This window comes from Octodon degus, unplaced genomic scaffold, assembly GCF_000260255.1.
Source record: "Octodon degus isolate 3935 unplaced genomic scaffold, OctDeg1.0 scaffold00058, whole genome shotgun sequence".
Classification (NCBI taxonomy): domain Eukaryota; kingdom Metazoa; phylum Chordata; class Mammalia; order Rodentia; family Octodontidae; genus Octodon; species Octodon degus.
The window spans coordinates 2,778,147-2,792,259 of NW_004524634.1; the positions used below are offsets into that span (position 1 = coordinate 2,778,147).

At 37.8% G+C, this 14,113-nt stretch overlaps 1 protein-coding gene across 17 annotated transcripts in view; it reads left to right on the plus strand.

The window, feature by feature from the left end:
* Dysf (dysferlin) overlaps positions 1 to 14,113 on the plus strand; it is a 233,667-nt gene that overhangs the window by 187,531 nt on the left and 32,023 nt on the right. For all 17 annotated transcript variants that reach the window (XM_023718431.1, XM_004634069.2, XM_004634066.2 and 14 more), the window contains one exon: positions 5,195 to 5,293. In XM_023718431.1, coding sequence (XP_023574199.1) covers positions 5,195 to 5,293 — 99 coding nt within the window. The remainder of the gene's footprint in view (positions 1 to 5,194; positions 5,294 to 14,113) is intronic.

Here is a 14,113-nt window from a genome sequence, read left to right on the forward strand (position 1 = left end):
TTTTGCGGAACCAGGGATTGAACTCAGGCCCTTGCGCTTGCCAGGCAAGTGCTTATTCCACTGAGCCATCTCTCTAGCCCCTACTTTTGTTCTTTACTTTAAGGTTATATTTTTGTATTTGATCATCTGTTCTTTCTTGTTTTAATAGGTTTGTTGAGATAACCCATGTAAATACAAGTCCTGCTGAAAGTGTACAATTTGATGTTTTTTTAGCATATTAGCAGAGTTGTACAACCAACACCATCGTCCGTGTTAGAATTTTCTGATCACTCCAAAAAGAAATCTTACCCTGCAGAGCAGTCATTCTTCATTTCCTCCACATGCTCTTAGCCTGTGGCAACTACTAATCTACTGTTTGTCTCACTGCATATAAATGGAATCATGCTTGTAGACTTTTGGGATTAACTTCTTTCTCTTAATGCTTTTAGGATTCATATGTGTTGTAGCATATACCAGTTCTTGGTTCCTTTTTATTACCAAATCATATCCTATGGTGTGGGTATATCACATTTTATTTATCCATTCTTCAACTGATAGACTTTTGGGTTTCCACTTGTTGGCTAGTATGAATAATGCTATGAATATCCAAGCACAAGCTTTTGTGTGGCCAGAACATTTTCATTTCTCTCAGTTCTGTTCTAGGACTGGGGTTATTGGGTCCTATGTCCTTTCTTCTATGTTTAACCCTTTGAAGAACCACCAAACTCTTTGCCAAACTACCCGCACCATTTTAATTCTTATGAGCATTGTGCAAGGTTGCAATCTGCTTACATCTTCACCAGCACTTTTTATTATTTGACTTAGTTTCTTCACAGTGGTTTTGATGGCTAATGATGTTGAACATCTTTTCTTGTGCTCATTGGCCATTTGTATATCTTCTTGGAGGAATGTCTATTAAAATTGCCTTTTTTTTTTTTTTTTTTTTGCGGAACTGGGGATTGAACTTAGGCCCTTGCACTTGCCAGGGAAGCACTTACTCCACTAAGCCATCTCCCTGGCTTCAATTGGCCATTTTTTGAGCCAAGGTCTTGCTTTGTAGCCCAGGGTAGACTTGAAGTTGCAGTGATCCTTTTGCCTCAGCCTCCCAAGAGCTGGTATTACATGTGTGCATCACCATGCTCAGCCTAAACTGTGAGTTTTCTATATATTCTGGATATCAATTCATCACAATATGATTTGCAAATATTTTCCCTCCCCCTGTGAATTGTCTTTTTAAAGCTCTTGGTATGTTTTTTGAAGGATACTGCTGTACTTTATTTTTGAACTTTTTAATTTTTAAAACTATGAAAGGAGTATTTGAAGAATAAGACAAAATTATCCTAATGAAATAATTAGGGAATAACAATGGTAAATGTATATGTATCATGCTCTTAAAAGAATAGCCAAAGTGTTATTCAGAGTACAAATTATGGACAAGAAAATATTTTTACTTTTCTTTTTTTTTTAGTAAGGGGGATTGAACTCAGGACCTTACGCGCCAGGCAGACACTTATAGCACTGCACTATCTACTTGGCCCTAAGAAAATATTTTTACAAAGAAGAAACAAACAAAAGGACAAATCATTCTTTTTAATGAACAAAAGATACTGGTAGCGTAAGTGAAAGAAATTAGCATTTGTCTCAAAATATTTTTATGCAAGGAATATTTATACACAATAACTGAAATTTTTGCATGACATAAAAAGTAACAGAAAAAACAATGTCACATTCAAAGGTTCTTAGTGTGAACGTTAGGAATGTGTAGTCTTTTTATTAAATGAGAGCACTTTATTCATTCCTTATGTAAGTTGTGAGTAGCTCTTCATGTCAGTAGTTATATTTCTACAACATCATTTTTGTGTTGCATGTTGTGCCCATTTAATTGAATGTAATTGAATGGACAGTTTACCCAAATGCTTCCTTATTGTCAGACTCTTAAGTTGTTTCCATTTTCACGTGCATGTCCGTCAGTACTTTCTTTGTTGTTTTTTTAAAATTATTTATTTATTTTTATTTATTACATTTATTTATTGTGTGTGTGTGGCCAGCTCAGCCCACCAGGGGGGTGGGGCTGGCTGGCATGTGGTGCTGGGGGATCGAACCGCGGTCCCTGTGCTTTGCCAAGCTTGTTTCAAGTAGGTGCTTTAGACCACTGAGCCATCTCTGCAGCCCAGTACTTTCTTTGGATACATTGCTGATTGTTGAATCAGAATGTATACTTTTTCTTTGGTAGTGGTGCTGGGATTGGACACAGAGCCACACGCATGCTAAGCACGCTTTCTGCCCCTGAGTAACATCCCCTGTGTCCACATTTCTAAGGAAGACATGCTGCCCATTTGCTTTCCAGAGAGACTCCGGCCAACTAGGTTTTGCCAGTAGTTTGTGGAAGTAAATCTTTGGCCAAGATGCTAACCTGGTCCACAAAAAACAAAACAACACTATTATCAGTGCCCAGCAAGAACACTCACTTGGCACTTACGTGCTAGCCACCATTCTCAGCACTTTATATATGCTGACGTTTATTCCTTTCGCAAACTATCAAATTAAATTTCTTTCCCATCTTAGAGTCAAGATAATCGAGATGCAGAAAGCCTAAGTAGTCATTTAGAGTGACACAGATAGGAATACAAGGTTTGAACCTCATAGTCTGGGTCCTGGGCCCTGGCTCTGAACCAGTGTTCTAGCCTCTGTTGTGATGAGTGTGTGGATTTTTTTCTCCTTAGTCACTGCTATTGAGTGATTTGCACTCTGGAATGACTCAGTTGAGCAGGCCAAGTCTCCTGAAGCAATCTCTTCATATTTCATGTAAGATCTCTAGATCTTTATTCAGAAATAAGTCTGTCTGTCTGTCTGTCTCTCCCCCCCTCCTCTCCCTCCCTCCTCAGTTGAACCCAAGGCCTGTCTCAGCCTCCCACAGTACAAGGAATACAGGTATAGACCACCATGCTTGGCTGTATTTTTGCTACTTTTGAATTGATTTTTGGAAATTCACATTTTTCCACAAAATCATTCACTTTTTTGTCATTGATTTAAGGCTTTTTTTTTTCTCTTTTGGAGACACTAAACTCAGATGTTCTACCGCTGACCTACACCCTTCCTTATTTGATCTTTTTCAGTACCGATAGCCTATCTACTTAAAAAAAGTCAGGCTTCATGCCTATTTATTTCTTTTATTGGTCTTTTAAATACTTGACCTGGGGTTTAGTTATCATCTATAATATTCTTCTCTTTTCTAATATGTTGATTTCTACTTACGGTTACCTGTTGTTTTCCTGGCCTTTCCAATCTCTCAAATCGTCAGATTAATATTTTCATTCTTTTGGTATGAAGTGAAAAACATTAATTTTCCTTTGAGTAACAGCTTGTCTATAACCTGTAAATTTTGGGGCATGTACTTCTCATTGTTGAATTTCTGAGTACATGTGATTTTAGTTTTGGTTTTCTTTTCAATTTAGGAAGGTTTTAAGAGTATGCCTTTAAATTTCTAAAGGATTAGGATTTTAATTTTAAATTTTCATTGCTTTCAAGTTTTATTGCAGAGCAGTTAGAGAAGGTGACTGATATGGGACTTTATTGAAATGTGCCTTGTGGCTTTTTTTTTTTTTTCTCTTTCCTAAGTGCTTCAAGGGTGCTGGAAAAGGAGGTATATTTTCTGTTTTCAGTTTACGTAACGTGTGTCTATTTAGTTTTCAATGTCAGTGATGTTACAGTCTCTGTCTCTTGTTCTTTTTAAAGTTTACTTGATTTTACAAGGCTGAGGTCCCGCTGCACTTCGCCCATAATTCTCATGTTCCCGTTTTTACATTGTACAAAACATACCAATTTGTTGTTTTCCTGTGCCTGACTTATGACCTCAAGTATTAAGTATTTGAGCAGGGAAAGAAAATAAAGCTTTAGGGGAGAATCAAATAGTTAAATTTCATTCTATCAGTTTGTACCTAAGTATGCATATTTGCCTGTGTGTCCGCGTATCTGTATCTGTCTCTGTATTTTTGTGCGAGTGATTCAGCCTATATGTTTTCCTCAGACATGACTGTACATACATTCTTCTGAGTGCTGGTCCGTGTGTGTGTGTGTGTGTGTGTGTGTGTGTGTGTGTGATGTCTGCATATAACAGGTTCATTGGTAGCATCTTCCTTTTTAAATAAACTTAAACGTCAGGACTTGGCAGTGCCTTTTTCTATGCTGTTTTTTTGTGAAGTGGTTATAAATCAGAAAACTGTGCCATCCTGTGTCTTAACCCAGCTGAAATTCTTGTTTTCTCTCTCTTGGCTGCAGACGACCCTCCTGGTAAGTGGGTTTATAATGACAGCCTCAGTGTGGCACCCATTCCCTGCTGTGTCTGGGGACCCCCTGAGGTTGCACCAGCATACTAGGGCCATACTTCTGGGGTTGCAGAGCTCGGGGGCTCCAGCTGCCCTCTCCCCAGTGTGACTTACTGCTTGTGCTCATCGTTTTTTTTTTCCCCCTTAGGTTTTAATGTATGATGTTACTTATTTACAACATTATTGGCAAAAAAGAATAGGGAGAACACAGGGCATGATAGCTGATCCCGTTGAGTTCATGTTCCATTTCAAATGTCCATCGAATTGCCCAAAGATGTGCAGTACTGCATCTGCATGGGCAGTTTCCTCCATAAAGCACAGCGCTCACATTCTAGGCAATCTTTGCACCATATAAATACAGAGGAAAGGAGATCACTCTTTGAAAATTGCATCCAATGAAGGATGTTTTCCATGTAAATTTAGTTGTTGATATTAACACATGCTCAGTGAAAACCAAAAGCTTGAGGACTTGCTTTCCTCCACAAAAGGAACATTCTCCTTGCATCTTCTTTTTTGACTTTGGCTACTTCTCGTAGTAAGTTCGTAATAGTTCATGATAAATTGAAATGTAAAGGTCACTTCAGAAAATGATTGTTGCAACTGTCCACTTGAGTAGGAAGCGTAACTGCTTTTCCAGCTTGTGCTCATCTTTTACGAGCAAGAACCCAAAGGACTTGGGCCGGGCTTCAAGGGAGCTGCCATTCTTTTCAAAAACTCAGCAATAGATACTTAGTTCATTTTATAGACTTGGTGTAGCTTCCTGGCAGAACTCCTGACTGCCCTCCCATGGAGTCAGGTAACCCATAAAGTTCCAGGCTGGCCAAGCAGCCTTGGATAGATTCCAATCAGAAGCACCTTGCTCCTTCATTTCTTTCTTTCTCTCTGTTCAGGAAGAAGAATTCATCGATTGGTGGAGCAAATTCTTTGCCTCCATAGGGGAGAGTGAAAAGTGTGGCTCCTACTTGGAAAAGGATTTTGACACTCTGAAGGTGAGGCCTCTCTCGAGAATAGTTCCTTTCAGTGCCACAGTCACTGGGCGCCTGTGATGGCCATGGGAGATGCAGCCGAAAGAGAAGGTGCAAGGTCCATGCATCCTGATGAGATTGTTAGGGGAGAAAAGTCACCCACTGGGCTGGCCAGATAGAGCACCTGCTAAAGCAGGCACAGGGACCATGGTTTGATCCCTGGCACTACATGCTGTGCCGGCTCTGCCCCCGGGGTGTGCTGAGACTGGGCATGGTGATGTGCGCCTGCAATCCCAGCACTTGGGAGGCTGAAAACAGGAGGATCACTATGAGTCTGATCTGTGTAGTGAGACCCTGTAATCCCTGTGCTAAAAACAAAACAAAACAAAACAAGCCCCATTGATTTAGGGCAAGAAGTCAATGTGAGCTGGTATAATAAAGAAAATATTTCCAGGTAAAAGTTGAAACATGCTGAGGTGTTTATAGATGAAATGATACATTAGATTTGCTTTAAAAGAATCCTTTAGCCCCCTCCCTAAAGTAGAGAAAGAGATACACTATGGATGGCCCTCTGACAGATTTTTTTTTTTTTTTTATTTCAAAAAATTCACTGCGCACTTAAAATGTGTCAGATAATTTTCTTTTCTTTCTTTCTTTCTTCCTTTTTTTTTGGGTGGAACCAGGGATTGAACTCAGGCCCTTGTACTTGCCAGGGAAGCACTTATTCCACTGAGCCATCTCCCCGGCCCCCTCCTCTGACAGATTTTTAAAATGCTAAAAATCATAAAAGTTGCAAATCATTGAATATTGTTGATATTGGAGATGAGTACCTAGGGATTTGTGGTGCTTCTTTGTTAATTGAACTCTTTATATAATAGAAAATTTGTATTAATATAAAAATAAAATTAGCTTGAGAATGTACCTCACCCTCTATACATGGGACAGAAGTTATTCAGCAAATATAAAAATATGGCAAACCCTGTTTCTGTGGATAAAAACAGATGGGTCAACCAAATTTGAGGAAATTCTATAAATACAGTCATACTTTTAAAAAGTAGACTACATTTCACAAATGACCAAGGTGACTCAAAAATTGCTTCCACAGAGGAGTTGGATAGTTTCCTTCCTAGGGTTGCCAGATAAAATTCAAGATGCCAGGTTAAATTTGAGTTTTAGATAAAAGAATGACTTTTTAGTGTAAGGGTGCTTGAAATATTGTGTGAGCCACAGGTACCTAAATGATTTATTTATCTGGAGTTCATATAGAATGAGATGTTTTGTGTTTTCACTTGCTTCTTTTGGAGTAGGCGCAAGAATCCTGGACTATAAGTGAGATTTATATTCTGTACCCATGATTAGTGCCAGGCTTGGGCAGGAGTGAAGGTGCAGTGGGCACAGGCTGCTGAGTCCGTGGGAAGGGCCTGAGGAGCCTGGAGCTCCTTACGGGGGGTGAACCAGTGAGGGCGAGGCTAGTTGAGGTGGTGGGTGGCCTGGGCTTTCAGCCAGTTCCGCTGATTGAAAGCCCTGGGTGAAGACTTGGAGGGTGATTTCATAAGGTGGCAAATATCGCTCATGCTTTGGAGGCTGCTTGGTATTGTCCCCGGAGACCTGGCTGCTCAGGGCTGAGGCCACAGGCAGTAGCAGTGGCTCCTCAGGCATTAAGCTCTTCAGTGACTTCCTAGTTGGGTGTGTGAGGCTGGGCAAAGGGACAGAACTATTTGTGTACCAGGAAGAAGGTCCGACCCACTAGGTCTGGCATGTGGTGCTGCAGCCTTGCCAAGAAAGGAGACAAACCAAGCAAGCACGAGGACTGCTGCCAGGGTGGCCCATGGCCCTGGCCCCTGCTGCTCCCTAGGATGCCGGATGCTGAGTTGGCACCCAGCCCTACAGCCTGACCTCTCCAAGGAGGTCTCCAACAGCATCCAAGTAAAAATAGGCTATCCAGAGCAAAAGGCATTCAAACTATTTCTGGGGGAAAAACTAAACCTGGAAGAAACACTGGTCCTTTAAGGATAAGTAAATAGAAGAAAACCACCGCCGCCACACCACCACGGGTCTTTGCAAAACAGCCTCCAGCACAATGGAGAGGTTGGTGTATAGAATGGGTAGAGAAAGACACATGTTGTAAATCACTAGCATAGAGGGGGAAAAATACATGGTCTAAATAACAACATAAAACAAAAGATTAAACAAGAAAGCATTAAAAACAGAAGTCCTAGAAAAAAACATAGTAGAAAAAGAGCAAACTATGTTAGTTTTCTTAATAAGCAAAGTGGATTACATGCACCTATGAAGACACAAGGATTCTTAAATTATATTAAACATTGTAAGACAGTAAGCTGTCTTTAAAGGACATCTAAATGCAATTTATAAAGACTGAAAAACAAATACTTTGGCAAATAAAATAAGGTACTTAAATAAAAGGGAAGCATATAGAATTTAAAGTGCAAAATAAACAAAAGACCTTATATGAACGATATATATTTCATTGAAAAGGCTCGCAAAGCTTAGAAATACTTAAAGCATAAAAAAGAAATATATTAACTAATAATGCATATAAATTAAGGTGCAAAATACAGAAATTAAAATTGAATAGAGGTTTTAATGTTATTTTCCCTTTGACCAGTCAATAAATAAACAAGAAAATAAAAGATTTGAATGACAAGCTATTTTGAAATCTATATCACAGTTGCAGTGTTACTTGAAGTTAAAAGTGTAGCTTTAAAATAGAGAATAAAAATAATAAAAAATAGAGATTACATTTTTTCCCTAGTGCTTAGAGAATACTTACAAAATTTGGTCACATGTTAGTTTAGTAAGTTACCAAAAGCAGAAACCATACAAGACAGATTAAAATGCAATAAAATGAAAAATTAATAACAAAAGTTTAAACAAAAAGTCCACCCAGCTGGAAATTTAAAAGTATTTTATTAGGACTTCCAGTACGACCATGCTGCATAAGTCAGCATTTTTTCCTTTTTCTCTTGGAAATAATTCAAACCCACAAAATCCATTTTTCAGAAAAGTTGGAAACAAATAAAAGCTGCAGGCTCCAAAATATAAGAAGGGCTGCCCAAGGACGATTGCGATTGGGTTGAGGTCACTCGGCAGTAGGTGAAGAGATGGTGCATGAAGGTTGCTGAGGGCTTGTGGGGCAGTGGGATTTAGAAAGCTCCAGGTGAAACATGCTTCTACACAAAAGGCTGCTGATCATTCTTCCAGACAAGCGTTGGTTACATGGAAGTTTGTTAATCCATTCGCTTTACTTTTATACACTTAGAAATTTTCATAGTAAATCATTTCAAAATATAGTTCTTGACATTGAGTTTGCACCATGAATTATGAACATTCATCCTGTTGTTTTTAACACTGATTGTGGGGTGGGAGTGGCCACAGAAGCCTCCTAGACCTGATTTGGTTCAGAAAAATCTAAGAAGGTGAAGCTACCCAGAAGTTGCACAGAGGAGCCATGGTTGAAGGAAGCAGTCTGTCTCTGAGGTGGGAACAAAGGAAATAGCTGGCATAGGAAAATGCACTTAGTGGCAGTCATAATCGATGAAACGGCCCTGTATTAATTTAAAAATTGGATGAAAAACAAAGAAGAAGAATAGAAATCAAAACTTGCCAGTAGAAGAGGACATATGCTGACCAGTAAAGGGGCACCAGAAATGAAATGTTTTGCTGTGAACTTTTTAGAAACAGGATTGTAGAAATGCAAATGGAAGTGAAAGAGTTTAAGGGATGGTGAGTGGGGATGCTCTATGAGCTGATAAGATGTGGGAAAGAAGGAGAAGGAAACATGAAATTAGTAGAACACTGGGAAGAAGGCACATGGAAAACATTTGGAGGCAGCATGGACAGAAATTAAAGCAAGCAAAATGAACTGTAAATGAAGAAAAGAACTGTGAAAGGATAAAGAGAAAATGACAGATTGAATCAGGGAAAGGAGGCCCAGCTTTTGTATAAGTGGAGTCTCTGAGGAAGATAATAAAAACAGTGAAGAAATAAAAATAAGCATATAACCATTCAATCCAACTTCACGGGAAGGATAAAATATTTGAATATACATTTGAAAAGGCCCTCTGTGTATAAAGAAAAATTGACCCAGCTTAATTTACTTGAGAAATATTCTAGCTATCTTATAGATAAAGAAAGAATATCTTGGGTAATCATTTCTCCATTTTACTCCCTGGGATAAAGAAACCCAAGCCACTTAAAATAAGAATGAAATCAAGGTGGCTTCCCCTTCTTCATGCCATTCCATATTCAAGGACCACAAAACATCACATGTAAGGTCATCAGGGAATCACAGGGTGACCTGAGGATTTTGCATTCAGCCAGGGTGCCCTTCGAGCATAAAGTCCACCACATATGAGAGGGAATAAAGAAGATGAGAAGTAGAGCAAGGATGTTCAATTTCATAGTATAAAATAAATGGAGGTGACTTTTTTTAAAAAAAGCAAATCACATAGTAGGAGCGTAAGCAAATGTTAATCAAATAGTGTAAGCTTAAGGAAGATAATATTGCCTAACATGGGGTGGATTTATGATATACTATAACATCTTGTACCCCAAAGTACTGCTCCTAAAGACAAAGATTTTGAGTTAGGTAAATAATATAAATCTATAATATGAAATATATAATATAATTTATAATACTAGAACATAGAACTTAGGTCAAGCCTGTCCTATTAATACAGGTAATATCGGCCACTTATGAAATTTAAATCTGATATCAAAGCAATAACTCTAAAATGAAGAGGTTTATGAAGGTAAAAATAGAAGAATTGGGAAAATGTGTGCCAGGCACGTGTAAATGAAAAGAAAACAAAAGCCACAGTGCTGCCGGGAGTGGCGGCTCATGCTTGTAGTCCTAGCACTTGGGAGGCTGGAGCAAGAAGATCACTGTGAGCCTGGGCTGCAGGGTGAGCTCAAGGCCAGGCTGAACTGCATGGTGAAGCCCTGTCTCCAAAGGACAAGAAAAATGAAAAGCCACAGTGTTAATATGACAGGAGAGGGCTTAAGAACCTGAAGCTTCCTAAGATTAAGAGGCAAAGGATGGTAGTTTGTAATACCCATTGGTGCAAGTCCAAGAAAAGCAGTTATGTGAACACCTATGTGCTAAGCAATACAGCATCTTCATTTACAAAACACATTATGGATCTATGAAACAATAGGAGCATATAGAAATGTAGGGGGAGATTTTAATTCACGTCTCTCAATTCATGTCAGCTCCAGAGAGGAAATGTGAGCAGCTATAGAAAATCTGGCATAATTGTTAGTCCAATTGAACGTGGTAACCTGAGAATCAAAACTACACCCATGCTGCGTGTACTAAAACTGACCCTGGAACAGGTCATGAAGAGAACCTTAATACATTGTAGAAAGTGACAGCATCACAGAACCCATTTCCTGATTATAATACTATAAAAATAGAAATTGGGAACAAGATCAAAGACGCCCATACCTCTTCTACATGGAAAATTAAAAAAATACAAACTTTTAGCAATTTTTGGGTGAAAGAAAATATAAGCCATAGTGGTGGACTGTTGAGGAAAGAATGATAAATACTAGATGTGGTATTCAGAGGACATTTATAGCCTTAAGGACTTCTGTTAATTATAATCGAAACAAACTGGGTATGGGGGCAAATGTCTGTAGTCCCAGCACCTAGTTCCAACTCAGCCTCAGAAGTTTAGTGACTCACGGAGGCCCTATCTCAAAACAAACTAACAACAAGCAACCACAAAAAGGACTGACAATGTAGCTTAGTGTGAAGACAATGGGTTTAATCCACACTACCACAAAAAATTAAATAAACATCCAACTCTGAGACCAAATAATAAAAATACAGCTGTAATTATAGAATGTAAAGAAAATGAAAACAAAAACAAAAACATCATTTGTCAAAACAAATGAAGAAATGTCAAGACAGTAGTAAGCAGAGGCAATTTCATAGCGGTAAATATTTTAATGAAAGGACTAAATAAATAATAATGACAATAACCCCATACATAGCAAGACATAAAAAGAAGTATAAAAAACAAAACACTAGGGAAGAAAAGCTGAAAAATGAAAAAATTGAAGAATGGGTATGTTGATATGAGTGAACTACATAAATAACCCTTTGGCTAATTAAATTACAGAAGTGAAAAAAAAAACATGACAAAGTCTGTAAGGAAAGTAGTATATTAATGATGGTGGAGAAAGTAGTATATTAATGATAGAAGAATTTAGAGAAGTCACACGGTCCTCCATGGCTGTGGCTCTGTCTCTGTGGATGCAACCAATCTTTGATTCAAAGTATTTGAAAAGCAGTTGTTTCTCTATAGAACATAATCCATGTGGGCCCGGGGATATGGCTCAGTAGGGTCCTGAGTTCAATCACTGGTACTGCAAAACAAAACAAAACAAAACAAAACAAAACAAAACAAAACAAAATGAAACACCAAAAAAAAAAAAAAAAAAAAAACTGGGGCCAGGGAGATGGCTCAGTGGAATAAGTGCTTCCCTGGCAAGCGCAAGGGTCTGAGTTCAATCCCTGGTTCTGCCAAAAAAAGAACAAAAAACAAAATACAAAAATAACAACAACAACAACAAATCCCCAAAAACGTAACCCACGGGTTTTTCTTCTTATTATTCCCTAAATAATACACTATAAGAAGTACTTATACTGTATTGTAAGAACTACTTATAGTGTATTACTTATGTAAACTTACATTGCATCAAGTATTATAAGATACCTAGAGATGTAAAGTATATTGGAGGATGTGTATTGGTTGTATGCAAATAATACACTATCTTGCATAAAAGACTTTAATATGCACAGACTTAAGTATTACAGGGATACGCTATGGATACCTAAGGATGGCTATTTATTTGCATGCTAATAAATTTGAAAATATATTTGAAATAAGCTAGTTTGAAGGAAAAGACAAGTTGCAGAATTGTCCTAAGAAGCCACAGAGAACCACAAAAGAAACAGAAAAATGATCAATTACTTCCAAAGAAAAAGCTGTCATCAGGGAATTACAGAGGCAATCTCTGAATTTTCAGAGGATAACTATTTCTTGTGATATGTATACTGTTCCACAGAAGAGAAAGAATTAAAAATAGAAAATCCTGATTTTTATACACCCAGATTTACTTTACCACCCAAATCTGATGATACCCATCTATTACAGATCAAATTTATGAAATGAACATGTGCGCAAAATCTTAAATAACGGCAAATAGAATTTAACAACATATGATAGCCAGATACACTTTATAATAAATCATGATAGCCAAATATACTTTAAATTTCAAAAATATAAAAATTTCAACATCAAATTATTAGTCATATTTATCTCAAATAAAATTAACAAAAGACTTTCAACAGGTACTACCAAGCATCTGGTGATATTCAGTATCTGTTAATGACTTACAAGAATGAAACATTCATTGGAAATAGAGTTCCCTAATGTTAAGAATATCTTTTGGGGCCGGGGAGATGGCTCAGTGGAGTAAGCTCTTGCCTGGCAAGCGCAAGGGCCTGAGTTCAATCCCCGGTTCTGCAAAAAGAAAAAAAAGAAAAAAAAAAAAATCTTTCAAACCAATCATCAACATCTAAATTCATGACTTTGACATGTATCTTAACCCATCAATACCGAATTAGATGTGTATTTATTGAGAGTGTTTGTAAGTGGAAGGAGGGCCCATTTCTTATTAATTAGTGATCAGCATGAGCTCTATGACCCAACATATGGTAAGGTGCCATGGAGAACGTTAAGTCAGTCCTTTGAACAAAGACAGGGAAACTCACCATTTTCACACATTGTCATATAACATTGTTCTGTGAACTCTAAAAATTTTATCCCCCCAAAAGGAAAGTGGCCACTCATTGTAATAGGAGACAAAATTACCATTATTATTGCATATGACTGACTTGTTACTTGAAGAAAACCAACTAAAAAATTAGAACTACCAGGAGAACCCAGTAAGAGGGCAGCAACTACATAGAAACTCCAGTGAAAGAAAGATGGACATTTGCAGTACTAACAAAAAATGTATTCTCCTAGGAATAAATTTAATGATAAACTTGTAGGCTCTATATGAGGATGAATTCAAATAATAAAAGAAGTCTTGAGTAAATTGAGTATCAGGTCATATTGTGGATTAAAAAGTTACTACTGTAAATATATCAGTTCCTCTTTCCAAAATTAGTTTTAAGGTCAGGGTAAATCTAATAAAAATTCCAGAGAAACATTTATTTAGAACTGGGCTTAATGTTTTGAAATGTCATCTTGAAGGATGGCAGGTAAGAAAACAGGTTATGAGGCAGCAGTAATGAAAACCTGGTGTTGGTGAAGAATCAACCGATCGAGAGAGGAAAACAGATCACAAACTATGGCATGTCTGATTGTATATGTGCGCTACAAGGTCACTAGAAAAGGAGAAATTGTTTAGGCAAATAGGCTCTTGGATGATTACCTAACCATTTAAAATGAATGAAAAGTAAGTCGATCTCTCGCCTCACACTGAGGACCAAACTGCACTGAGTGCGTCTTCTCACTGTGAAGATATTCTAAGCATAACTTGAAAGGCAGAAATTGTCAAGAAAAGGAGCTTTCGATGGGAATATCGAGAAATTTCTGATGTGGCTAAAGTGATATACTTAACAAATTAATATAAACAAACAAACATAGCACAAACAAGCACAAGCAAATATATAATAAAAAAAATCACAAACACAGAAATAGAAGTGAGCTTTTTCGCAACGGGTTTGCCGCGAGAGCACAGGCGTAGTGAAGGCCACCACTAAATCGAAGCCAACATGGGAAAGGAAAAGACCCACATTAATAT